This window comes from Callorhinus ursinus, unplaced genomic scaffold, assembly GCF_003265705.2.
Source record: "Callorhinus ursinus isolate GAN/ISIS: 27379988/994484 unplaced genomic scaffold, GSC_fseal_2.0 scaffold8, whole genome shotgun sequence".
Lineage (NCBI taxonomy): Eukaryota > Metazoa > Chordata > Mammalia > Carnivora > Otariidae > Callorhinus > Callorhinus ursinus.
In genome coordinates this window covers 58,672,285-58,700,089 of record NW_027397070.1, presented here as the reverse complement: position 1 = coordinate 58,700,089, position 27,805 = coordinate 58,672,285, and the positions used below count along the sequence as shown (strand labels likewise).

Sequence of the window (27,805 nt, the reverse complement as noted above, 5' to 3'; positions counted from 1 at the left end):
TATTTTTTAAAAAAATCATTTAAATTAAAATTTGCCAAATAAAAGCTTCCCTGCTCCAATCACTCAAACCACATGCCAGGTAAAGATCAAATAATCCTACTGTGATGGTGTTAGGGTCACACAGTTTTATTCCTCCGCTTAAGTGCTGTAATTCAGTTACAATAATGCAGCTTAAAAATACAATACTGTGTAATAATAAACACCGCTAACGGGGTCTAGAGTTAAACAAAAACACTTCACATGTATCTTACACAAGTTACTGGACAGTGATTATTATTATTCTCACTTTAGAAGAGAGGAAGCAGGCACAGTGAGGTTACGAAATTTGCACAAGTTTACCCACCTAGAAACTGTTGGCGCTGAGATTTGAACCTGGACAACTTGACCATGGAGTCCCCATCTCTAATAGCTCTACTCTGTACTGCGTATGTATCCAGCTCTTTCGGAGACCGAGCTGTTAGAGGCATATCAACCTTTTTGGGGGGGAGAAGAGGACTTTCCCACCCAGTACTTTAAAGTGTTTTTCCTTTTTTATGGGGTATATCTTTAGACGTAAGCATGGAAGTAAGAAATAGAATATTTGAATTGTTTTCAGAAATGTACAACAGTAAAGGAATAACTCCAGCAAAAATAGCATTTTACGGACCCTTTACCTGGAACCGAAATGATATCCCCCTCCCCTCATTTTTATTAAAAGCCTTGCTTTATTTGGAAACTCTTAAAATAAGTGGTCATATGATTAAAAAACAAGCAGCGGCGCGCCCCCTCCCCGGCGGCCGGGCGCAGCTGTCCGCACCTCCCCCGCGCCCCGCCGCCCGCATTCCAACTCTCTGAGGTCACGGGCCGCCGCCGCCGCCTCCCCGGATCCGCCCCGCCCGCCCGCCCGGCCCAGGGGGAGGGACGCCCGGCCCCGGCCGCTCCGCTGCTCCGGCGGCGCGTCCCGTGCCCCGTTTGTTCGTCCGTCCGTCCGTCCGTCCGTCTGTCCTCCTGCCACTCCAGCCCCCACCCCGTTCCTTTGTGCGCGCTCCCGGCTGGCCGGTCCCACCTCCAGGCCTTTCCCGTCACCGCCGCCGCCACCGCCGCCGGACTCTGCCCAGGGGAATGCGGCCGAAGTTTGGGAGACAGGAAGTGAGGCGCGCGAACCCCATGAGCGCGCCGCGACGCGGGCTGGCGTGCGGGCGCGGCTGTGGCTGCCGCGCGGCGGGACCCCGGGAGGCGGGCCGTTGAGCGGGGCGCGCGGCCCCGAGGATGCGGGAGCGGGAGCAGGTGAGGGCGCGGGGCCCCGGCCGGCGGGCGGGCGCTGGGGCTGAGCGGTGGGGTGTGTCCGCCAGCGGGGACCCCGGAGCGCGTCGGCCAGCCCTGGAGCCCCTCCCGGAGGATGGGTCCCGGCTTCCAGACCTGTGGCAGGAGCGTTAACAAAGAGAAAAGTCTTCCCTTTCCAGGTTCTCCGTGATCTAGTTGAGTTCATTTCTAAAAGGGGTCTTGAACTTCTGTTCTGAACTCCTTGGCTGATTGTTGCGGCTTAATTCTGGATCAGGGTTTTAACAGTCTTAGGCATATTTTTGCCTCTCGGTATATTAAATACGAAATGTGCCAGATAACTTTGGCGAGAAGGCGAGTAGGGAAGGATTGTTTGGTGATGACTTGTTTTTGGAGTAAAGAGTGTTTACTCTGGAAAAAAGAATTCTTGGGTCTGCAAATTCCGACTTGTGATTTCTGCAAATCCTGATTAGATTGGCCGCTCTTGGCATGCACGTCTTTTCTTTTATGCTGAGAAAGCCTTATAATAATAGCGTATATTCGCAAACATATTCAAAACACTGTGTGCTCTGACAACCGCTGTATGCCTAATTAGTTGCTGATAGATTTTTTTTTTTAACTTTGGGATATGACAGTAATTTTACTCTGATAATAGTTGTTTTGTTTCTAGGTATTATATTCTCGAGTATCTACGCCTTTTGTCCATGAGAAATATGTTTCATTTAATGTTATAGATCTATACATTACTCTAAAGATGGCATATTCTGTGATTAAAGTATCACTGGCAAAATTACATGTGGGGAGGATCTTGGCAGCAAGGTGGGGAGAGGACAGGATTCAGAGTTACAGTGTATTTGAGAAACTTTTGAAAGGGAATGTGGAAACATTAAAATGAATTCACAAATATCTGAGACTGCCTTTTGAAAAGTGGAACAGAATTTAACGTGTCTCTTATTACATAACAGGATGGTTTTTGTAAAGTATTTACTAGTTTTTCTTCACAAGCAAATTATGAATTATCTCTTTAGTAGATATAATTTCAGATCTTTCAAATTATTGCATATTTTCTAAAAAGATTTTATTTATTTGACACAGAGAGAGCACAAGTAGGCAGAGCAGCAGGCAGAGGGAGAGGGAGAAGCAGGGTTCCCGCTGAGCAGGGAGCCCTATGTGGGGCTCTATCCCAGGACCCCGGGATCATGACCTGAGCAGAAGTTAGACGCTTAACCGACTGAGCAACCCAGGTGCCGCTATTCCACATTATTTTACACCTGAAACAGACCTCCCCCAAAAGCAACTTATATTTCTACTCCATTTGAACATTAATAACTTTGACATGATTTGCTAATGAAAACTGTATATAACAGAAAATTAAAAGGTGTAAATCATTGATAATTTTCTAAATTATTAAACAGTATTAACACAGTAAGTTTTATATAAATAAGCAATAAGCAAGCTATTCTTGTGAATGGATCTTGGGGAAAAATGCACCCTGACATCCACATTCACCCCTCAACTTTTTCTGTTTTATATATATATATAACTCTACCCAAGTAAAGAGAAAACATTGGCTTTTCTTTATCTCTGATACAGTAAAACATTTCAGATCTCAGGAACAACTGAAAATTTTACTCTGCATTTGCTTAATCAGAGCTTAAGTTAATAATTAAGTTATATAGTATACCTACTGCCTTCAAGGCCTAGGTCTATCTTTGTAGAGTCTACCATATTTGAACACTCAATACAAATACTCATCTTTCCTCTGAATAAATGCAGTGTCTTGTCTCTTCATCACACTACTTAATCTGTCCCGTTTTTTAACCATAATTTGTATGTAAAATTGAAATCCACCACCTCATCTCATGAAAGGTATTTAATAGTATATGCGGTGTGGTATGTTACATACATATAATCTTTTAACATTTGTATTATACAAACACTGATAGCTTATCAGGCAATTTTCTGGTCAAAAGCTTATTTAAAGTTCTCATTTCTTGATTTTTTTTTTCGTTTTGCCTCAGCTTTAGTTTATACACTGACATAGCAAAGGGCATTGAAAACTGCAGGTGGAGACCATATTTTTTTTTTAAGATTTTTATTTATTTGAGAGAGAATGAGAGAGAGAGAGCATGACAGGGGGGAGGGTCAGAGGGAGAGGCAGACTCCCCGCTGAGCAGGGAGCCGTTGCGGGACTCGATCCCGGGACTCCAGGATCATGACCTGAGCCGAAGGCAGTCGCTTAACCAACTGAGCCACCCAGGCGCCCGAGACCGTATCTTTTTATAATATTTATATTACCCCCCTTAGTATGGTGCTTTTACTTATAGAAGGTACAAAAACAGCGCTTTATAGTCCTGGTTTTTTCCTTTGGCCTTCTTCCTCTAGTCCTTGTTTTTAACTTTTATTTTTCTGGCTACCTGGGCATAACCAGAACTTCAAAGGCAAAAAACCAAACCAAAACACAAACAACAAAAGCAAGAATACAGAAACAGAAAAAACCGTGGTGCGGTCCTTACTAGAGATACAGCCATGTATATAATTATAGCATGCATGTAATCTCCTTAAGGGCAGCGACGGCTTAGGGTTCGTCTTAGATTTCTCACACTGCCCACTACGCTGCCTTGTACTCAGAGACGCAGTACACTTTTGTGGAGTGGAATTACAAAATGTTACCTCTGGCAAAGCCTAGTGAAATTGCTACTCTCTATTCTCTAGTTCTGCCATACTCCAGCCCTGTGTGCCCATCGTCTCTGAAACCGAGACGCAGTCAGGAAAGCGGAAAAGAGCAGAAGACTGGGAATGAGGAACCTGGGATCCATTCCTAGCTCAGCCCATCCCAGTGTGAAGCTGAGAAAGTCCCTTCTTTCGAGGCCTGGGTTCTGTGTCTCCCAGATGAGAGGACTGGGGGCGGACCTTGCCCCTCCGCGCGGTTCCCCGCCCAAGTTCAGGGTAGCCAGCCACAGCCACGGCCGAGCCTCGCTGAACGACTCGTCTTCTGGGGCAGCCTCTACTCAGAAAAAACAAAAACAATCCCCCAAAGGGTAGGAACCCTCCCGGGATTCTGTTGACTCGTTTAGAGGGAAAAACCCCCAGCCGCCGCTCACGCTCAGTTTGCTCCACCCAGGAGTTACCAGGTGTGTTTAAAAACGTTGTAAATCACGTATGGGGGGTGGAGGTGTCCTGAGGCTCCAAACAGGGAACCAAACGGACCCCGCCCAGACCCGTCCACCTCCTGTGCGTCTCGAGCTGGGTTCTTTAAACGCTCCCTCCGGGGGCAGCAGGAGCCAGTCCTTCGTTAGCGCGTCCGCCCGGAAACGCGGCGGCGGGCGGAGAGTTCCGGGACTTCTGAGGCTGCGCGTTGGCCCGGCAACGCCGCCGGCTTTTCGGCGGGGAGGACTCGGCGGGGGGAGTCGGAGCGGGAGTTCTCCCCTGCTCCCCCTGCTTCGTGGGCTTGCTGAGCCGGGTCCGCCCCCCGTTAATCCAGGATGGCGTTTAAGGCTTCGCCCGCCTCGGCTTCTGGGCCGCGGCTCCGCTCAGGTGAAGGCCCCCCCGCCTCTCCGGCGTCCCCACCCGTTGGGAAGCCGGGGCCACCGTTTTCAGAATTTCCCTGCTTCTGGTGGTAATCGGGTAACAAGCATTGGTAGGGTCTTTATGACTTGTCAATCAATTTGGAGACGTAAATGTTTATAAAGCAGAAACGGCCCGACCAATGCTTGTTAAGCGTAAGCGTTTCACCTCGCTTGAACCTCACAGCTGCCATATGTTAGAGCGGATTATTGCTCCCCTTTGGGTTCAGGGTTCATTTGTCTAATGGGGTTTAGACTTTCACCGAGGGCTTTTGGAGGTGTTTTGCTGTTATCTCCCGTAAGGGCTAAAGAACCCCGACACTTGGCGTCTTAGGGAGCCGAAAAAATTAACTATAAAAAACAAAACTTTAACGTAGAACCACACTAAGGCTAGCTACTAAATTTGGCGGTACGGTAGTGCCAGCCACTGTCTGGTTTAATCCCGAAGATAGCCGCAGGTGGTTATCGCTATTTGTAGGGTTCAATGAGGGGTGGAGTCTGACCCAGCGGCTAAGGCAGTGCGATGATAAACTTCCTCACTGCCTCCCGGATGGCTGTTCAGGCCTTCTTTTTCCAGGAGACAGGGAAAGCTTATTCTTTGGATACAACTTTCATGATTTTTATTTTTAAAAAAACTCAGAGGCGGCCGGGGGTGGGGGGAGAGGATAAAAATAAAAACTCCGTTCAGAACTTGCTATTGCCCCTGTAACTGGTATTCCTCTTCCCTCAGCACTGGCGTGGATGCTCCCTTCACCCGGCCTTTGGGGACTCAGTTGCTTTTTGATGGCGGCAGCCGCTGCTGGGTGAGCGGCCGGAGACTGTGCAGTACTCCTCCCGTCGGGAGAGGATCGCTTTCTCCCGCCGTCACCACCTCCGCGTTGGTGGCGGTGCTTTTCCCTCTTTAACTTCTCCGCCACGCTCGAAGGGACGAGAAGATGCCACTGCCATTTGGATTGAAACTAAAACGCACCCGGCGCTACACGGTGTCCAGCAAGAGCTGCCTGGTTGCCCGCATCCAGCTGCTCAATAATGAATTTGTGGAGTTCACGCTGTCTGTGGAGAGCACTGGCCAGGAGAGCCTGGAAGCTGTGGCCCAAAGACTGGAGCTCCGGGAGGTGAGCCCCCCCCCCCCCCCCCCGCCCCAAAAAGGGCTGCAGGCTTCTCTAGCCTGGCTTCGTGCCTTCTTCCTTCCCAGACATTTTAATGCATGCTGGCTCTGTGTTCTCCAAGTATGTCGCTGGCCATGATGTCTAAGTCTGCAAGCCCCCCTCCCTGTGAAAAAGGAGTAGATACAGAGCAAGAGGTCTTTCTTTGGGTGTGCCCCATAAGATCACTAGTAGTGCTGAGTTTTAAAATGCTTATATTTATTCCCTTAAAATGTAATACAAAATCAAATAGTAATGCGTTTAGGATTGTCCAGGTTCCTTTTTCCTTTTCTAAGATTTTATTTATTTATTTGAGAGAGAGAGAGAGAGAGAGAGAGCATGAGCAGGGGGGAAGGGGCAGAGGGAGAGGGGGAAGCAGACTCCTTGCTGAGCAGTGAGCATGATCCCGGGCTTGATCCCAGGATCCTGAGATCATGACCTGAGCTGCAGGCGGACACTTAACCAAATGAACCACCCAGGAGCCCCCCAAGTTCCCCTTTTCTAATAGAATCCCAAATGCGTCCTCCTGACCTAGTACAGTTTACTGATTTCATTCATTCATTCAACATTCCTTTTTGAATTCTGGTTTCTTCACCAACTGGTTGTTTAACCTTGGATGAGTTATGTGACTCTCTGGGATCTAGTTCCCTCATCTGAACCATGGGGATAACAGTGGTGCCTAATGCTCAAGAGTGGTTGTGTGATTTAAAGTGCATGTAAAGCCAGCTCCCCCTTTTTTTTTTAACTTTGTCCTTTTTTTTTTAAGTTATTTTTTTTAGTAATCTCTATACCCATTGTGAGGCTTGAACCCACAACTCCAAGATCAAGTGTCTCATGCTCTTCCGACTGAGCCAGCTAGGTACCCCAACACTAAAGCTGTAGCAATAGTCTTTTACAGTTATCATAGGGAAGTTTGCCCTGGAAAACCTGTAATCTCGTCTGTAGGAAGTTGTAGAGTCCTCAGGGATCCACATAATGTCTTAAATTTAAAATGCTATGTAAGGCCTGTGAAGAAAAGGGCTCTTCCTGTCTTTGGCTGCTTGGTTCTGGGGTAAGAGAAAGATGGAGAAACTGGTTATTCCCTGTAAATGCCCAGGTTATATTCCTAACTGGAAATCCCATTGTTGTAGTTCATAAAAAGTTAGGAATAGATAAACTGTGCCCTGGTGACTATTCAGAATCATTTGACTATTTGATATTAAAGACCTGTTAGGTGCCAAGGACATATGTAGTAGGAGCTCATGCTAGTGTTGATACCAGTAAGAAAATAGGCTGATCCGTGCTATGATAGGGAAAGTAGAGGGTGCTATGGACAATAGGGAGAGGCAGCAGAGGGGAAAGGGATGGTGCAGGGTGGACTTGCTGAAGGCTGGAAAGACTGTTGCACCAAAGGAACTGTAGGCCAAAGACATGAGGCAGGTGTTCTACCTGGAGCCTCAGGTAGGGAGAGGAAAGGCTGAGAACAGGGCCACATAATGCTGGGTTTTTGTTAAAGGGTTTGAGTTTGTCATGGAAGTAGTAGGGAAGTTAGTGAAGGATTTTATTTTATTTTATTTTTTAATTTTATTATTTTATTTATTTTTAAGTAATCTTCACACCCAACATGGGGCTTGAACTCACAACCCTGATATCAAGAGTCTTATGCTCTTCCGACTCAGCCATCCAAGTGCCCTATTAGTGAAGGATTTTATTTTTTATTTTCTTTATTTTTTTAAAAGATTTTATTTATTTATTTGATAGAGAGAGACACAGTGAGAGAGGGAGCACAAGCATGGGGAGTTAGAAGAGGGAGAAGCAGGCTTCCTGCAGAGCAGGGATCCCGATGCGGGGCTTGATCCCAGGACCCTGGGATCATGACCTGAGCTGAAGGCAGACGCTTAACGACTGAACCACCCAGGTGCCCCTATTTTTTATTTTTTTTTAAATGATTTTATTTATTTATTTGACAGAGAGCAAGCACAAGCAGGGGGAGTGGCAGACAGAGGGAGAGGGAAAAGCAGGCTCCCCCTGATTGTGGGGCTCCATCCCAGGACTCCGAGAGCATGAACTGAGCCAAAGGCAGACACTTAACAACTGAGCCTCCCAGGCACCCCTCCCCTAGTGAAGGATTTTAAACAGGGGGTTTGGTGTGATTGTTTTTGTGACGAGTGGGCCTTCTGGAGAATGAGTAGAAAGGAGTAGTTGTGGTGCAGATGATAGTCACTTGGATCTGGATGGGGATGGAGAGAAGTGGCTGGAATCTGGAGATACTCAGGACCTACATGCCAAGTGTGGAGAAGGGCTAGCCAGAGGATCCAGGCTGATACTCAGGTTTCCAGTATGGTGGAGCTTGTAACTGGGAGAGGAAGCATAAAAGGAAGAGCAGGTTTGAGGGGGATGGGGAGAGGTTTGTGGTGAGATCAGTGCTGGAAGTGCTCAGTTAGAGATGTGGGTTGGAGATGTTGCGCAGGCAGAGGCATGTGCAGCCTTGGAGCTCAGCTCGGGGTAGGGATTTGGGCATCATCAGTCTAGGTCAGTTCATCAAAGCTGGGAGAGGGCATGAGGCTGTCTAGGAGAGAGAGAGAAGACATAGCCGACCCCTGGGGTTGAATAGAGGAGGCTGAGCCTTAGTAAGGAGCTAGAATGGAACACCAAGAAGGAGAAAGGAAACTTTTTCTAAATTCACCATATTTGGGCTGTGAAGAGTGACTTTTAAAATGGAGGAACATTAACCCCACAGGAAAATATTGCTATTCATTATAGCAACAGCCTCTCAGAGCTGTTGAAATTCTCTGCATATCATTCATTCTGAGTTTCATAACACATTTTCAAGAGAGGTTGTGAATTTAAGGGGAATTAGAAAACTCTCCAGTTTGGAAGGTATATGTTACAGAGCTTTGATGGAGGTGATGAGACAAGAGGGTGTCAGCTGGGCACAACCACTCCCACGGGGCAGGATAACCTTGATGGAATCAGCACAGTTTAGAGCGAGGGGTTCAGCTTAAAAACCTATTATCGGGTTGCCTAGGTGGCTCAGTTGGTTAAGCGTCTGCCTTCGGCTCAGGTCATGATCCCAGGGTCCTGGAATCGAGCCCCACATCCAGGTCCCTGCTCAGTGGGGAGCCTGCTTCTCCCTCTTTCTGCCGCTCTGCCTACTTGTGCGTGCACTCTCTCTTTCTCTGTCAAATAAAAAATCTTAAAAAAAAAAATAAACCCAAAAACCTATTGTCTTTGGGAGTAAGACATGCGTTACCCCAGTTGACTGAGAAGGATATATAAAAGCAGGAAGCCAGTTTTGTAATTTACAATGAGATATGGAACCACCAAGGGCCCTTAGTATGTGTGTTCCCTGGCCAGGCCATGTTCCCCTGTAGGCAGGCCACATGAGAGCCAGTGCAAACTAGAAGTTGCTTGGTGAGCATGGAACCAGAGAATGAAACTGCCCTGAAAACCTTCCCTGTCTTCATAAGGGGAATGGTGCTGCCTCCAGAACCAGACAAGTTCCTTTGAGTCCGGGTATCCTTTCTGGGCAATGCTTAGGTGGGCACTGCCTTTATTTGCCTCTTGAGAAGACTCTTTAATAGAGTGGTTAAGACATTTGCAAGTTGAATCAGAAAAACTTGAGTTTGGACCCCAGTGCTGCCATTTATTAGTTATGTGACCTATTAGTTATGTGATCCAGTCCAAGTGATACACCACATCGTCACATAATTCATAAATCAACCATCCTGTCCACTTTATGCAATCTCTCCTTCATTTATGACAGTTCACATAGATGGAGATTTTTTTTTTATCTGCAAGAAGATAACATGAGACTGAAAAAGGAACTTTTACAATAAAAACATTTTTTAAAAAGTGATTTTGTCTGATTACATTTGGAATTGGAATTTTTCAAGTCCACTGTTTTTCATCTGTGGATTGGGGATAATGGTAATAGTAGTATCTACTTGATGGTGGCTGTGAGGATTCAGTGTTAGATGAAAAACATTTAGCGGAGGGCTTGGTATGTGAGAAACTCTCAGCGAGGGTGACTCTTCATTACTGTTGTAATTTGTGACTCCCATTTCCATGTTGTGGTAACTGACCAACTTCTCTTCAGATTAATTCTTTTGTAAATATCTTTTATTCTCTTACTAAGTGGAAAAAGCAGTGTTTATTCATAAAATGTTCTTATAGTAAAATCAAGTATAGTGGCCACTGGTAATCACACTTTTTACATTACTAAACTTAAAATTTTAGTGTACCATTTTAACTTAGCAGTCATATTTGAACCTGTTTTTCATGCCACTGGAAATTAATTTGTACAGTGACACTGCCTTCTTGCCCTCCCCCTCAAAAACAACAGAACTTTAGTACGTTTTTACTTCTCTATTAGCCTGTTTCTTCCCTCTTGCTGTCAACCTATGATTAAAAACAAAAGTTTTATGAAATTTTGGATTAAGTTTTTTTTTCTTTAGGGTATGTCTTTCTCAAGGATTCTTTTTCTTTTTCTTTTTTCTTTTTATTTTTTTAAAAATAGGCTTCACGCCCAGCGTGGAGACCAATGCGGGGCTTGGACTCATGACCCCGAGATCAAGACCTGAGCTGAGATCAAGAGTCGGACACTTAACCAACTGAGTGCCCCAAGCATTCTTTTTAAATCTTATATTACTTTTGATAATCATATTTTTATCATGTTGTCATGGGTTCTAATTAGATTAATTGCAAATTATTATTTCTTGTATAGGGTACCTTCCTTTATCATAAAGTCTTTATACCTTAATTCACATGTGGTTGGTGGGGTTTTTAAATGTCCAGTTAAGAAATGGAACTTAAAACACCCTGGAAGCTTTTTTTTTTTTTTAAAGTACTCTCTATGCCCAACATGGGGCTCAAATTGAGGACCTGAGATCAAGAGTCACATACCCTAGGGAACGAACCGGCCAGGTGCCCCAACCCTGGAGGCCTTTAAAAAAAAAAAAAACACAAATTTTATTTATTAGATAATCCCTACCCCCAACATGGGGCTTGAACTCATGACCCAGAGATCAAGAGTCACATGCTCTACCAACTGAGCCAGCCAGGAGCCCCTTCTGAAATTCTTTTGAAGATGACTTTTTCATATTTTTGCTGTGATATATTATGTGTTAGTTTTATAACACTCAGCTATTTCTGAGTGTTTTGTGTGTGTATAGGGGAAGGGAGATCCTCACTGACTACATAAGGTGTACATACATAACTACAGTTTTAAAGTTGAGATCAATACTAAGCCATCAGGTGAAAAATCAAGCAAAATTTGCAAGTTCTTCCTGTGGCCTCTCATTTTAAGATTATAATTAGGCTTTGATATTTGGTTGCTCTGCGGTGGTTTATCACAGATCTTCAGAAAAAAAAATTTAATTGTATTTGAAGTGTATCACACATAAGTCAAGTTTTTATTCCTTAGAATGTAAGCTCTATCAGAGTAGGACGTTATGTCACCTGTGTCTAATAGTGGCTTGTACCTTACAGAACAATGTTGCTGAATAAATGTCTACTTAGTTTAAAAATTAAACTTGTTTTGAATTTACAGTGATAAGCATAGGCAGCAGCTCAGTTAAGTCAGCCTTTATTTGCTATATGATTTTATTTCCTGGAGAGAGTTGAACATTTACAAACCTTTGAGCACAGGTAGAAAAGTACCTTTTTCTTGAGAATTTTATTTCTTTTTCACTTTGTGGCTTCTTGTGAAACACTTAGAAAATGATCAGGCTTTAGGGACTCCCTGAGGTAAGATTGCTATATCAAGGGAATGTCAACTTCTTTTGAACAGAGTGTTCCTGTAATGTTTTCTGGCTGATGGGGAAACTTTTTGGCTAAGGGATTTGTTGGTATAGAGAGGGATCAAGCATATAATGCAAATCATTACTCTCAAGCACAACTTTAGAAAGTGTTCTTGGCCATCAGAGTGTTTTATTTTAAATTAGTGTCTTAGGTATTCCAAATATCCACTGACCTTATCTTGACTGTTATCTGAGTAGACCTCAAGAATTTCATGCGTATTTCCTTCTGCACTAGCTGTTTTCAGTTGGACTCTAAAAATAAACTGAAATATGTGTAAGGTAAAAAAGTATAATACCTGCATACTTTTCAGTCTTTTGGGCTGGATATTTATTTATTCAGGTAGGTAGGTTATAAATCAGATAAAATTGATGTATAGACAAGTATCAGTAAATATCTTTAGTTAGATCTATTGGACCATCTGAAGCAAATGTAAATTTTAGATTGGCCTCTCCACCTAGATAAAACTTTCCAAAGTCAAAAACTGATTAAAACGAGCAAGGGTTTTTCTTGATTTTTAGGTTTTCTGTTACTTTTTTTTTTCTAGATTATTTTAAAGAGAATGTGAGTTAGTGGGGGGGGTGGCAGAGGGAGAAAGAGAATCTTGGGGACCCTGAGATCGTGACCCAGGCTGAAATCAAGAGTCTGTTGCTTAATAGACTGAGCCACTTTTAAGTGCCTCAGATTTTCTGTTACTTTTTTCATTTGATCTAGATAATTAAGAACTAGCCATATAGAGGTGCCTAGCTGGCTCAGTTGGAAGAACATGTGACTCTTGATTTTGGGGTCATGGGTTTGAGCCCCATGTTGGGTGTAGAGATTACTAAAAAAATAAAATTAAAAAAAAAACAGCTATACAAGTAGAGGAATTATAAATACAAACATGTAAATGTTATGCATTTTAATATAAGTAACATCACACAAGTTATTACAGAATTTCAGCTATCACTTAATTTCTAATAAAAGGGCTAATAGTGGGAGATGTTTTTCTCCCAGTACTGAATTTTCCACTTCAGAGACATTAGGAAGGTCCTTGAGTCTCTCTCACCAACAATCTGCCACAGTCGTGTAGTCAGTCTCATCACCATATGGAATTAAGCATGAATTTATTCATGTGTGGAGGTTTGTGAGTTTCAAAATGGTGGACGTAGGGAACTGATGGTGTTTTGGCGATCTCACTAAGTTCTCTCATTGCCTTTGATGTATAAAGTTTCAGATTTCATTCCTTATAATACTAAAAGTTTTAGTGGCTTTCTGCTGCCGTCCTTCTGGGTGGATGAACATTATTGTGCTGGAAACTTAATATGCCTTATCACATTTAATCCTCACGTAGAATTAGGCATTACTTTCCCATTTTAAAATGTGGAAACAGAAGTACTGAAAAATTGGGTGATTTGCTCCGCTAATCTGGGTGATCACACAGCTAATAAGCAGAAGAGTCAGAATTTGAGTTTGTATCTGTCAGACTAATGCTTGACCTTTGACTTTTAAAGTTATAGGGATCATGGACCCCTTTAGAATCTGACAGAAATGCAGAATTTTGCTTAGAATTTCAGGTGGTTTGTGGATTCCCCCTCTGCCAATTCATTTATGAGCCAGGCTGTGGGCCTAGAAGACTCTTAAAGATGAGGCAGTCTTTCCCTTGCTCTCAGCTTAACCTTTCTTTTCCTTCTTTTTTTTTTTTAAAGATTTTATTTATTTGACAAAAATATAGAACTGACTGAGCCACCCAGGCGCCCCTCAGTTTAACCTTTCTTCTCTGATCTTTCTTTCTCCACAGGAAGGTGCTGGTAGGATAGAATATTTGTGAACAATTCAAGACCTTCGTATCTTTGGGAGAATAATTTACCTCTTAAGTATATTCCCCCCCACCTGCACCCACAAATGTCCTTTTTGAATGGTCTTTATCTTCAGATCTCAGGAAAGGATGTTTGAGGTATTTGTGTCCTCACTGGGACATCTTACTCTTTTTTTTTTTTTTTTGGAAGGTTTTATTTTTAGGTAATCTCTATACCCAACATGGGGCTTGAACTTACAACCCCAAGATCAAGAGTCACATGCTCTGCCAACTGAGCCAGCCAGGCGCTCCAGGGACATCTTGCTCTTGAGGGAAAAGCTCCTTTCAAGGAGGAAAGGGAGGAGGTTGTGAGTGGGAGTTTCTTCATTACACCTCTGATCCACATCAGTCTTCCTTACCAGACAGCACCTTTGTGCCCACCTAAGCCATGGTGTGTGACAATTTTTCAATGAACGAATGGATGACTCATATTTATGCATTAACCAAATTCACTGGCCAGTTGTTGAGCCCTGTATTTCATTCTTCTTGTCAGAAACACATCCTGCATTGTAGGTTGTTTTTTTTTTTCTATTAACAAGCTCTTTGTTCGTATCACCTTTTTTTTTTTTTAAAGTAGCTCCACGCCCAGTGTGGACCCCAACACGGGGCTTGAACTCCTGACCCTGAGATCAAGACCTGAGCTGAGGTCGTGAGTCGGACGCTTAACCAGCTGAGCCACCCAGGCCCTCCTCATACCACTTTCTTTTTTTTTTTTTTGAAAGATTTATTTATTTATTTATTTATTTGACAGAGAGAGAGACACAGTGAGAGAGGGAACACAAGCAGAGGGAGTGGGAGAGGGAGAAGCAGGCTTCCCTCCGAACAGGGATCCCGATGCGGGGCTCGATCCCAGGACTCTGGGACCATGACCTGAGCTGAAGGCAGACGCTCAACGACTGAGCCACCCAGGCGCCCCAACAACTGTTTTTTAATGTAGAGTTATTTTTCTTTAGTCATTTCCATTTTTCCTTTTCATCATATAAATTCACATTAGTTGAAATAATTTACTGAGGAGAAAATGGAGAAATATGACTTGAGGTGTTAATATGTTAAGTCATATCAGCCAATTAAGTTCGGAGTTACCCCTCTGAGAGTTAAGATATCCATTATAACATCCTTTGTCTTCCTCCCAGAGTTTGGTGTGAATTATCTAGAAAATAACCTTAATTCTCATTCACTCCTATTTTGCACAAAAGGTAATATTTAGAGAAGTACATATTTGACTTGTCTTTAGTTTTATGACTGGTACCTGTTTTGAAGTCAAATTTATGTTAGAATGACAATGTAAGGAAAAGAACACATAAATTCTATATTTTTTTTAAGATTTTATTTCTTTTTTTTTTAAGATTTTATTTCTTTATTTGACAGAGACACAGCGAGAGAGGGAATACAAGCAGGGGGAGTGGGAGAGGGAGAAGCAGGCCTCCCACGGAGCAGGGAGCCCGATGCGGGGCTCTATCCCAGGACCCTGGAATCATGACCTGAGCTGAAGGCAGACACTTAACTACTGAGCCACCCAGGCACCCCCACATAAATTCTATATTACAGTATGATAACATAAAGAAAAATGAATCATGTTTAATAATGACTGCATCTAAAATTATACAGTATTTGTATAATATGTCACCTACTACTAGAATGCAGACTTCACTGTACACTACTCTAGTCTCAGTCCCTGGCTGGGGCAACTAGCAGTGACAGCCCCCAACTAGAATTCAGGTCTTTGCTCCTGGTTTAGCATTTTTCCCTCAACACCACACTGCTTTTCCATTGAGCCATTGTCATTTTCCTAAAGAAAAGCAATCCGTGTTGGTATTTTCTTTTTTTTTTTTTTTTTAAAGATTTTATTTATTTATTTATTTATTTGAGAGAGTGAGAGCACAAGCAGTGGGAGTGACAGAAGGAGCAGCCGAGGGGGAGAGAGAGAGAGAGAGAGAGAGAGAGAAGCAGGCTTCCTGCCGAGCAGGGAGTCCAGTACAGGGCTAGATCCCAGGACCCCAGGATCCTGACCTGGGCCAAAGGCAGATGCTTAACCAGCTGAGCCACCCAGGCGCCCTAAGTGTTGGTATTTTCTAATTATTTTAAAAGGAAATAGGGGTGCCTGGGTGGCTCAGTGGGTTAAACGTCTGCCTTCAGCTCAGGTCGTGATCAAAGGGTCCTGGGATCGAGCCCCACATTGGGCTCCTTGCTCAGCGGGGAGCCTGCTTCTCCCTCTCCCACTCCCCCTGCCTGTGCTCTCGCGCTCTCTCCCCCGCACTCTCTCTCTCTCTCTCTGGCAAATTAATTAAATCTTAAAAAAAATAATTTATTTAAAAGTTTTTAAAAGTTATATCTAAATTTATTTTAAAAGGAAAGAAAGAAAAAGGAAAGTTACCAAAAACGAAACCTGGTTAGTGAAGGAAATAGTTAAGTATAGAATTTCCTATACTAAAGAAGGTGTAATATGAAATTTTATGCCATTTAGGGAGGGACTTGAAAACTGTGATAATAGGAGCTAATATTACTTGAGCACTTATTTTGTGTGAGACACTTTTTTAATTGTTTTGAATATTTTTGCTAATTTTGGTCCCCAGCAATCCTGTGAGGGAGGCACTGTTACACTCCTCTCCACTTTACAGATGGGTAACACAGGTGTGAAGGAACTTTGCTCATGCTTCCAGGGCAGAAAGCACAACTGGAGTAGTTCTGGGTCCTCTTTGATCAGAGCAGCTTTCTTCCCAGTGTGTAACTCTGGGCAAGTGACAGGTGGCCTGCCCTGGAGTTTGTGCCTCTAAGGACAGCTTGGCGCAGTGCAGCCTCCCAAATCTGATGCAGATTGTTTTAAATACTCTTGAGATATTTGTTATCATTTATTTTAATTACTACAATTTATTATTTTGCTTAAAATATGTTTTTGAAGTTGCAGGCACAGAAAGATAAGCCTGGGAACAAACATAAATCATAATTAGGCCAGCAGGACACCATGGGGAATGCCTGAAGTGCTGAGGGCAGAGCTGTTTGATAGGGAGCCTTCCATGAGCCTGTTGCCTGGCAGAGCTGCAAGCATCAGGCTGATGAAATGGACCCCGGGGGAATTCTCTGCTGAGAGATTTTCCAAAGCAGTAGCTCCTTGCACTGCTGTTGTTTGAACTTGGGAGTTTCTAGAGTCTGATTCTGCATCCAAACAAGAAAAAGTGATAGAAGCAGTGGGCCCATTGCAGTGCTTGCTGCATTCGTGGTTGGAGCTGAATCACTGTGATTTAGCCACCATGCATGCAGGGATGTTTCCAACTGTTCACAGCATTTCACACCACCCAAGCGTTTCCACTCGGCTGTTTGTGAATTCCGAGCATGAGGATGGGGCCACTGTAAATTGTTACTCCATTTTACTCCATTTTTACTCTTCTGCAAGTCATGATTATCTTTACTGTCTGTTTTTCCATTAAGACTTTTATATTTCTTGAATATAGAATAATTGGATATGGGATAAATTGAATAGAGGATAACTCCTATTATCCTAATAGCACATACATATTTATAGCCAGATCATTCTCTTCTACAATAACAAAAGTATCTTATTTTATGCATATTAAATAGCACTTCTCAGAATAAAATGTAACTGGCATTATGGTATTTATTTATTTATTTATTTTAAAGATTTTTTTATTTATTTATTTGACAGAGACAGCGAGAGGGAACACAAGCAGGGGGAGTGGGAGAGGGAGAAGCAGGCCTCCTGCTGAGCAGGGAGCCCGATGCGGGGCTCAATCCCAGGACCCTGGGATCATGACCTGAGCCGAAGGCAGACGCTTAACGACTGAGTCACCCAGGCGCCCTGGCATTATGGTATTTAAACAATTTAAAAATATTGAGTGTATATTTCTGAGTTGCGCACCATTACTTAGTTAGGTACCCTCTGTGCCTTGGTCCTCAATGAAGAACTTAGTTTAAAAGGAAATCCACTAAATCCTTAAGTGTGGCCTTTGTTAAGGGGAACCTTATAAATAAAAAAGGGAAAAAATCATTTTCTATATTAAAGGAAACAGTTTTGCTCTTGGAGCTTTTGTGTATATGGAAGAAATATTTGCTGTAACTAGAAAATCACCTTGTAAAATATGTGGAAAAAACAGTTATTTCATGTATGATGAAAGCATGAGTTCTGAACTTCGATTAATGAAGAAAACAAGTATAGTTTTTAAGAACTCTTTGGAGTTTATTCACGTGTATCTGTTTAGGATTTTAACCACAAGAACAATTTTCTTGATTTTGTAGTCTTCAGATCTTTCATGGTAATACTAATTTAAGAACAGTGGAACTATTGTATTTTTATTATTTTTAAGGTAGTGGAAAATAGTTGGGTAATATTCTTTCAGGCAATAGAAGTGAACATTGATTTGATTCTTCATTAAAATGTATTTAGGCCCATAATCATTTATAGTTCTAAAATTGAATTCCCAGGGCACCTGGGTGGCTCAGTTGGTTAAGTGTCTGCTTTCAGCTCAGGTCATGAGGTCCTGGGATCGAACCCCACATTGGGCTCCCGCCTCAGCGGGGAATCTGCTTCTCCCTCTCCCTCTGCCTCTCCCTCCTCTGCTCATGCGCTCTCTCTCTCTCTCAAATAAATAAATAAAATCTTTAAAAAAGACAGTTCATTTTTCTTAGAAAGTACAGTATAATATATATTTTTTTAAAGTTTGTTTACTTTTTGTAAACTCGGCACCCAACGTGGGGCTCAAACTCAGGACCCTGAGATCAAGAGTCGCATGCCCTTCTGACTGAGCCAGCCAGGCGCCCCACAATATAACATATTTTTTGAAGAATGAGCTTACTGTGTTTGGGGATCACTGTATTCTTTGTCGCATCTTATTGTCCAGGATAGTAAATAGAAAATATATGAGAGCTCATCTATGTAAGTAGTGATTCCATTTCACGCCTTGGACTTTCTTTCAATATATCCCTGAAATTAGCTTATCATTTGACTCTTTTCCTAGAAGTTAAATGCTGCAACAACAACAAAGATCTGGCCATTTGAGGAGTTCAGTTACATGGACTTCAGTTTAATAAAAGTTTGAATGTAATGAGAAGACCAAAATGTACTTTTGATTGTTGTTTTCTTAGTCCTCATATGTGCTTGGGTATAGTGATGAAATAAAATACATAAAACGTTATTTGACCAAGGATAGAAGAGAATGGATCAAAATTAAACAGACAAGGGAAAAAACACTATCTGCTTAAGGCACCGTGACCACCATACTCTCTGTCAAAAGGAAGAGGTACAATGCTTCATTTATGGCACACTCGGTGGAGAGGTAAGCTTTGGGCTTGAATTAGGTTAATACTTGTTAACTACCCTTGTTAGATGATCTCTGCCTCGGATAGGCTTTATCTAGATCTATCTCCTCTCATCACTTTCCTGTTGAAAAGTCTTCTGACTTCTGCCTAGTCTAAGAAAAGCATCAGGATAAAATTATAGTTGCAATTTTATATGGGATTAACTTTTATCAAACTCAGTGCATCAGTGGCTTAAAAAACCTTCCAGCTAAATCGTGTGTCCCTTTGCTCTGCTTTAAAAATAGTACAACTAAAAGACTCTTAAAATAATTAGACAAGAAATGACTGGGATTAGGAAAGGGTTTACATTCTGACAAGATGTGGACCTGCTTGTAATAGCTTGTGTCTCTTTAGATGACTGTGATTTGGGGGACACCTTTTACCCAAGCTCAAAAATTTGTAAACTGTCTTTCCCTCTGAACAAAAAGCTTAATTATCAAATCACCTTGTTCTCTGGGTAAATATTAGTTCATTTAAAGGAAGCCAGCCATATTGTGTCTGAAAAGAAGGCAAGTTTTGTAAGTGTAACTTTTGTTTTTACTGTAGTTTACACAGCAGGCACCAGTCTCTGTATCATTTTAGGGGAGTAGCTGTGAAAACTTTTAAATAGCTATGAAGAAATTATTGAATAACTTTATGAAAACTACTGACATGTTCAGAACAAGATAGGAAAGAAAGGGTGAGGGTAAAAGTATCTGACAGTGGAGAAGTTTCACAAAAATCTGTTCGGTGGTAATTGAGCATTGATCTAGAAGATATTAGAAGATTCAGTGGTTTAGAGACTTTTACTGGAATGAGTTTCCCACAGGTCAGGTCAGCTTGCTGTGTCACCAGTGAGAGGAGGCGGAGCTGTGGAGAAAGAGAAGCCACGTGGAAGTAAAGTTTCTTATCTGAGAAAGGTACTGGGAAGTTAGATAAGGAGCGGTGGGAGGCATGAACCAAAAGCCAGTAATTAAAGACTGGTTTATGGGGAAATTTTTATTACAATTAAACCAAGCCTATAAATAAGAGCACATGCATAACCCAGAAGATTTGGACTCAAAAGAAGACACGTGATTCTGGGAAAGTATCCTAGACCAAGAAACAATCGGTTAATAATAGTTGAGATTTAAGGCACATGGGGCTTGTCTGTACCAAGGTTTTTATATTTCTTTTGAGAAAAGGTCCTAGTGTATCTTAACTTTAAATAAAGGAAGAAGGGGGCCTGGGTGGCTCAGTTGGTTAAAGTGTCTGCCTTTGGCTCAGGTCATGATCTCAGGGTTGTGGGATTGAGCCCTGCTTCTGGTCTGTCCCTCTCCCTCTGCCCCTCCCCCCCACTCTTACTTGCACTCTCTCTCTCTCAAATAAAGAAATCTTTTAAAAAAGATAAGTATAAAAAACATAAAAAAAGATAAAGGAAGAAATTTGACTATTACTTGGTCATATTTTCAAGGAAGAAGCATGCTTGACTCAAGTTTTGTTCTATTTTCTCAGTCACACCTGGAGAGATCCTATCTGCTGAGTTAACGTACTCAGAGCAACTATACCAAGAGTGCTTTTAACTTTTATCAGCACAGTGATAACTTACAAAGTTAACCACAACTTTCTTAAGAAGGCAGAGTACATGTTCTTTTCCCTATGAAGAAACAGGCTCAGGCAGAGACCAACTCAGGAGCGGGTCAGGGACGGAGCCAGGATTAAGAGGTGGAGCCTTGCGACGTCAGTCTAGAGCTCTTGGCGTTACACGGCGCTAGAGGCTGCTATGGGAATTGCAGGCGGAGCCCCTTAGAGAAATTCTAAGAGCAGGTACCAAAACAGCAAAAGTCGAAATCTCCGTCATGGCTTTGGAAAATGTGGTTGAACTTAAAAGTGAAGTAATGAAACCGCAATTAATTGGCTAAAGTACTGTGAAGTTGTATATACAATAAGTTATTTTTCTAATCACTTTTGGGAAATGAAGCAATCTTTGTAACTTTGCCTAAAAACCAAGACTTATTCTTTTGTCCAAACAACTTTTTTTTTTTAAGACTTATTTACTTATTTGAGAAAGAGAGGGAGAGAGAGGGAGAGAGCATGAGCAGGGAGTCAGAGGGGGGTGTGGTGGCAAAGAGAATCCTCAAGCAGACTCCCTGCTGAACACGGGGACTGGCGGACTGGCACAGGGCTCCATCCTAAGACCCTGAGATCGTTACCTGAGCCGAAATGGAAGGAGCTGCCCAACCGACTGAGCCACCCAGGGGCCCCCCAAACAACTATTTTTAATGCCAGTCTTTGGGAGGATTTATAAACTTCTCGATTCCTCTTAAAAGAGCAACCGTGGTTGTCATTAAATACATGACTAATGTTTCCAAGTTATTTTTTCCTTTGATAAATAATTCCAGACTACAGTACTTTTATAATTCTTTATAACTTCTCTTTAAAGGATCTTTTGTTGGTATGTATGTGCTGTCTCTTGCTGGAGAAAATATTACCCATCATCCTGCTGCTGCCAACATGCTATTTACTAAGCCCCTTTTTCCTTTAATTTGTCATCTTTTAACCTACTTTGAATTGGATAACCAATTCACTTAACTCATTAAAAATATGCATGGAATAAGAAAAAAAAAGCTCATAAAGAAGACAAATTTCTTTTTTGTTGGGACATTTATTATAACTTTGACTCTGACATATATTTTTCATTACACAAACACATTTTTGCCTATTCTGTGTTATTCAGTTATGTTCAGAGAATTGGTATTTCCAGATATTGTCTAACTGTACAAGATCTTGACCTAAGTATAGGTATTGGGAAATAGGAAATATTAACTCCTGGCTAGATCCATCTATTTCTGGCTCATTTTTTTCCTTAGACTTTTTCAAATGAAATGAATTTGATATATTTAAATGTTTAAAAAGTAAGGTTTTAAAATTCTGTACTTGATTTTAATTGAGCGTATCTGATCTTTAAAAAAAACTTTTTTGAACTGAAATTCACATAACAGAAAATTCACCACTTTAAACAATTCAGTGACATTTAGTACATTCACAGCACCACCTCTATCTAGTTCAAACCATTTTCATTACCCTAAAAGGAAACCCTGTACCTATTAAGCAGTGAATTCCCCCCCACTCTACCAACCACCAGTTAACTTTCTATCACTGTGGATTTATCTATTCTGGATATTTCATTTAAATGGAATCATATAGTGGGATGCCTGGCGGGCTCAGTCAGTAGAGCATGCAACTCTTGATCTTAGATTCATGAGTTCAAGCCCCATATTGGGCATAGTTTACTTAAAAACAAAAACAAGGCTACATCTTTAAAAATAAATAAATAAATGGAATCATACAATGTGACCTTATATGCCTGGTTTCTTTCACTTAACATGTTTTTGAGGTACATCCAGATTTTAGCATGCATCTACTTCATTTTTTATGGCTGAATAATATTCCATTGCATATCTATTGCACAGTTCATTTATCCTTTCATCTACTGATGGACATTGGGTTGTTTCCATCTTTTGGCTATTGCATATATTCCTGGTATGAATATCCATGTACCTGTTTTCATTTCTTTTGGGTATATATCTAGGAGTGAGATTGCTGGGTCATATGATAATGATGATTGTATGCTTAACTTTTGAGGGACTGCCAAACTGTTTTCCATAGTGGCCGAACCATTTTATATTCCCACTAGCAATGTATAAGGGGTTCCAATTTCTCCACATTCTCACCAGCACTTTTTATTTTTTAAATAATAGCCAGCCTAATGGGCATGGAATAGTATCTTATTGTGGTTCTGAACTGCATTTCCCAGTGACTAAGAATGTTGAGCATCTTTTCATGTGCTTATTGGCCATTTGTATACATTCTTTGGAGAAGTATCTTCAAGTCCTTTGCCTGTTTTTTAGTTGAGTTGTCTGCCTTTTTATTGTGTAAGAGTTACTCATATATCCAGATACTAGACCCTTAATCAAATATATGATTTGCCAATATTTTCTCCCATTCTATAGTTGTCTTTTTACTTTCTTGATGTGGTCCTTTGATACACACAGTTTTAAATTTTGATAAAGTCAAATTTACCTGTTTTTTCCTTTTTTGCTCATACTTCTGGTGTCATATCTAAGAATCCATTTCCAAATTCAAGGTCATGAAGATTTACCTCTTTTTTCTTCTAAAGAATTTTACAGTTCTTATATTTAGGTTGTTGGCTCAGTTTGATTAGTTTTTATATACTGTGTGAAGTAGGGTCTAACTTCATTGTTTTGCCTGGTGTTTTTTTTTTTTAAGATTTTATTTTTATTTATTTGAGAGAGAGAGAATGAGAGAGAGCACGAGAGGGAAGAGGGTCAGAGGGAGAAGCAGACCCCCTGCTGAGCAGGGAGCCCGATGTGGGACTTGATCCCGGGACTCCAGGATCACGACCTGAGCCGAAGGCAGTCGCTTAACCAACTGAGCCACCCAGGTGCCCACCTGGTGTTTGTTTTTGAGAGAGAGAATATGTACATGTGAGTGGGGGAGGGACAGAGAGAGGGGGAGAGATTCCCAAACAGGCTCCATTCCCAGCATGGAGCTCGATGCAGGGCTTGACCCCATCACCCCAAGACCACGACCTGAGCCTAAATCCAGAGTTGGCTGCTCAGCTGACTGAGCCACCCAGGCATCCCTTTTCTTTTGCATGTTGATCTTCAGTTGTCTTGGAACCATTTGTTGAAGGGTGCCTGGGTGGCTCAGTCGTTAAGCGTCTGCCTTCGGCTCAGGTCATGATCCCAGGGTCCTGGAATCGAACCCCTCATCAGGCTCCCTGCTCAGCGGGAAGCCTGCTTCTCCCCCTCCCACTCCCCCTGCTTGTGTTCCCTCTCTCGCTGTCTCTCTCTCTCTGACAAATAAATAAAATCTTAAAAAAAAAAAAAAACCATTTGTTGAAGAGACTATTCTTTCTCCAATGAATGGTCTTAGCATTCTTGCTGAAGATCTGTTGATCATAGATGCACAATTTTATTTCTGGACTCAAATTTTATAACATTTATCTATGTTATGTATACTCTCTTATACCAGTACCTCACTATTTTGATTAAGGTAGCTTTGTGGTAAGTTTTAAAAACAGAAAATATGAGTCCCCCAGCTTTGTTCTTTTTCATTATTGTTTTGGCTACTTGAGTTCCCTTGCAATTCCATATGAACTCGAGAATTGGCTTTCTCTGAATAAAGGTTAGGGATTGCATTTGAAACTGTAGATCACTTTGGATAGTTTTACCATCTTACAATATTAAGTGTTCCAGTTTATGAACACAGGAAGTCTTTTCATTTAATTTCTTTCAGCAGTGAAGGGGCACTTGGCTGGCTCAGTCAGGAGGACGTATGACTCTTGATCTCAGGCTCATGAGTTCAAGCCTCACGTTGGACATGGAGCCTACTTAAAAAACAGTAGCAATAATTTCTTTTAGCCATGTTTTGTATTGTTCAAGATAGAAATTTTTTCACCTCATTTATTTATTCCTAGATTTTTTATGGATGCTATTATAAATGAAATTGTTTTTTGAATTCCTTTTTAAATTTTCCATTCCTGGTGTGTAGAATCCATACTGATCTGTGCATGTTGATCTTGTACCCTACAACTTTGCTGAGTTTATTAGCTCTAGTCTTTTTTGGGGGGGGGGTCTTTTTGGGATTTTTTTTTAAATGTATAGGATCATGTTTTGTGTGCATAGAGGTAGTTTTACTTACTCCTTTTTCAGTTCAGATGCCTTTATTTCATTTTCTTACCTAATTGCTCTGGCTAGAATTTCCAGTACAGTGTTGAAACAGTGGTGAACATGGTCATACTTGTCTTGTTCCTGATCTTAGGGGGAAAGCTTTCTGTCTTTCACTATTGAGTATGATAGCTGTGGGTTCTTCATAAACACTTTTGATGTTGAGAAGTTCTTTTGTATTCCTAGTTTTCTGAGTATTTTTACCAAGAGAGGGTTTTGAATTTTGTCAAATGCTTTTTCTGTGTCAATTGAGAAAATTATGTATTTTCCCTTCATATTAACTATATGTTACATTGATTCTTTTGTATGTTGAACTACTCTTGCATTTCTGGGATAAGTCCTACTTGGTCATGGTGTATGATCCTTTTGATATGCTGTTGGATTCAGTTTGTGTCTATTGCGTCTATATTTATAAAAGATATTAGTCTATAGTTTTCTAATGGTGTATTTTGTCTGGTTTGAGTATCAGGATAATGCTGGCCTATTGATGAGGTAGGAAGTGTTCTCTCCTCTTCTTTGATCCTCCCCCACTTTGTTTTTTGGATGGGCTTTAAATTATTTTGGAATGTTCATTATCCAGATGCTCAAGATTGTTATCCAAGACAAAGCCCCCAAAATGGACTTGTACAGAAAATTTTATCCCTGATGAGAATTTTTTTTTTATTTTATTTTTTTATTTTTTTTTTAAAGATTTTTATTTATTTATTTGAGAGAGAGAATGAGAGATAGAAAGCACGAGAAGGAAGAGGGTCAGAGGGAGAAGCAGACTCCCTGCTGAGCAGGGAGCCCGATGCGGGACTCGATCCCGGGACTCCAGGATCATGACCTGAGCCGAAGGCAGTCGCTTAACCAACTGAGCCACCCAGGCGCCCTCCCTGATGAGAATTTATTTTATCTTTTTTTTTTTTAAGATTTTATTTATTTATTTGACAGAGAGAGACAGCGAGAGAGGGAACACAAGCAGGGGCATGGGAGAGGGAGAAGCAGGCTTCCCGCTGAGCAGGAAGCCTGATGCGGGGCAGGACCCTGGGATCATGACCTGAGCCAAAGGCAGACGCTTAACGACTGAGCCACCCAGGCACCCCGCCTGATGAGAATTTAATTACAACATTTTGTTGCTCAAACTCTACCTATCCATCTTAGAAATAAACTATATTATATTCATAAAATCTCATGCAATCAGATGTTATTTCATTATGTATGTGTAGAAATTCTAAGGAAGCATTGAATCTAAGGATTATGGTGGTATGAGATTTTAGTTACCCATGTGTATGTAAACATTTCTAGTGGCAATTTTATTTATTATTTACTTACTTATTGATTATTTTTAAAAAGAATTTATTTATTTGAGAGAGAGTGAAAGCAAGAAAGATCACAGAGGGAGAGGGAGATGCAGACTCACCACTGAGCAGAGAGCCTGTTGTGGGGGTCGATCCCAGGACCCTGGGACCATGACCTGAGCCAAAGGCAGACGCTTAACTCACTGAGCCACCCAGGTGCCCCTCTAGTGGCAATTTTAGAAATATAATACCTCCTTAGAAGTATTTAACAAGTTATAAACTTGATTTTGGGTAGGCTTAACTACTTCATAAGATAGAACTTGAACACAGGGGCAAGTACCAAAGCAAATCCTTTACTACATATAATCAGTTAATGTTCAAATGTCAAAAACCTTAGACTCTCCTAAAAATATAATAGCTGATCAGCAAATAATTTGCTATATCTATTATTTTCAGCCGTTTGCACAATTAGATAAAGTCCTTGCTACTCCTTTATAAGATATATAATTCATAAAAAACTAATTATGGTGTAATTTTACAAATGTATTTCCCTCTCTCTGATTTTCTGTCTATATGTGACATGAGTAATAAATGCATTGCTAAAATAAACTTAGCATATTTTAAGAATTAGTTTCTTTTAGAATGTGCCTTTTTTAGAATGCTAGCAGATTATTCAGGTTTTTTTCTTTTAATTATCTCATGACCCATTTCACAAGGTACAACAACAAATTATACAATAAACCTATAGTGTTTTTTGTTTGTTTTGTTTTTTAAGTAGGCTCCACGCCCAACGTGGGGCTTGAACTCATGGCCCTGAGATCAAGAGCCACATGCTCTACCAACTGAACCAGCCAGGTGCCCCTGTAGTAAACCTATAGTTTTATAACTATTTAGATATTTTGTGTTTGTAGCATTGAAGTCCAACTATATTTTAGGGGAAAATTAATACATACAAAGAGTATTTTTAAGACCTTTTAATTTTGGTTAAAAGTGACATACTGTGGGGCTCCTTCCTGGGTGGCTCAGTCGTTGGGCTTCTGCCTTCGGCTCAGGTCATGATCCCAGGGTCCTGGGATTGAGCCCCGATCGAGCTCCCTGCTCTGCGGGGAGCCTGCTTCTCCCTCTTCTTCTCCCCCACTTGTGTTCCCTCTCTTGCTGTGTCTGTCTCTGTCAAATAAATAAATTAAAAAAAAAAAAGTGACATACTGTTATGACCCAAATAGTTTTAGATCCTAAGGGATGCCCAGCTTTCTGGCTTATGGCAAAAAACAAGTATTTGTAGAATTAAGTTCATAGCAGTAGTATGTGTTATAGACCAAACATGGTACATTCAATCCAATTCTAAGATGAAAAACAAAACATGAATACAATTAAAATGTGTTGTAATAAGTCCATATATATGGAAGTAATGAAAAAATTATTGTTTTTAAAGATTTTATTTATTTATTTGACAGAGACGCAGCGAGAGAGGGAACACAAGCAGGGGGAGTGGGAGAGGGAGAAGCAGGCTTCCCGCGGAGCAGAGAGCCCGATGCGGGGCTCGATCCCAGGACCCCGGGATCATGACCTGAGCTGAAGGCAGACGCTTAACGACTGAGCCACCCAGGTGCCCCTAGAAAATTATTTTTGAGTTGGGTGTATAATTTATTTTGCTGATGTTTAGTTGGGTGTATAATGTATTTTGCTGATGTTTAGTAGAGTAGAGTTTAAATAATCTTTTAAAAATACAATGATTGGGTGCCTGGGTGGCTCAGATGGTTAAGCGTCTGCCTTCGGCTCAGGTCATGATCCCAGGGTCCTGGGATCGAGCCCCGCATCGGGCTCCCTGCTCCGCAGAAGCCTGCTTCTCCCTCTCCCACTCCCCCTGCTTGTGTTCCCTCTCTCGCTGTGTCTGTCAAATAAATAAATAAAATCTTTA

The 27,805-nt window shown here is 41.5% G+C and overlaps 1 protein-coding gene across 4 annotated transcripts in view; it reads left to right on the top strand.

Annotated features, from left to right (window-relative positions):
- Positions 1-904: 904 nt before the first annotated feature.
- Positions 905-27,805, top strand: part of PTPN21 (protein tyrosine phosphatase non-receptor type 21) — a 71,793-nt gene continuing 44,892 nt past the window's right edge. The window contains exons 1-2 of one of the 4 annotated variants that reach the window (XM_073895703.1): positions 905-1,266; positions 5,557-5,941. In XM_073895703.1, the coding sequence (XP_073751804.1) occupies positions 5,762-5,941 (180 nt within the window). In that variant the 5' untranslated portion in view covers positions 905-1,266; positions 5,557-5,761. Of the gene's footprint in view, positions 1,267-1,309; positions 1,458-4,060; positions 4,798-5,556; positions 5,942-27,805 lie in introns of those variants that run through there. The other 3 variants (XM_073895705.1, XM_073895706.1, XM_025869503.2) reach the window with 3 other exon arrangements.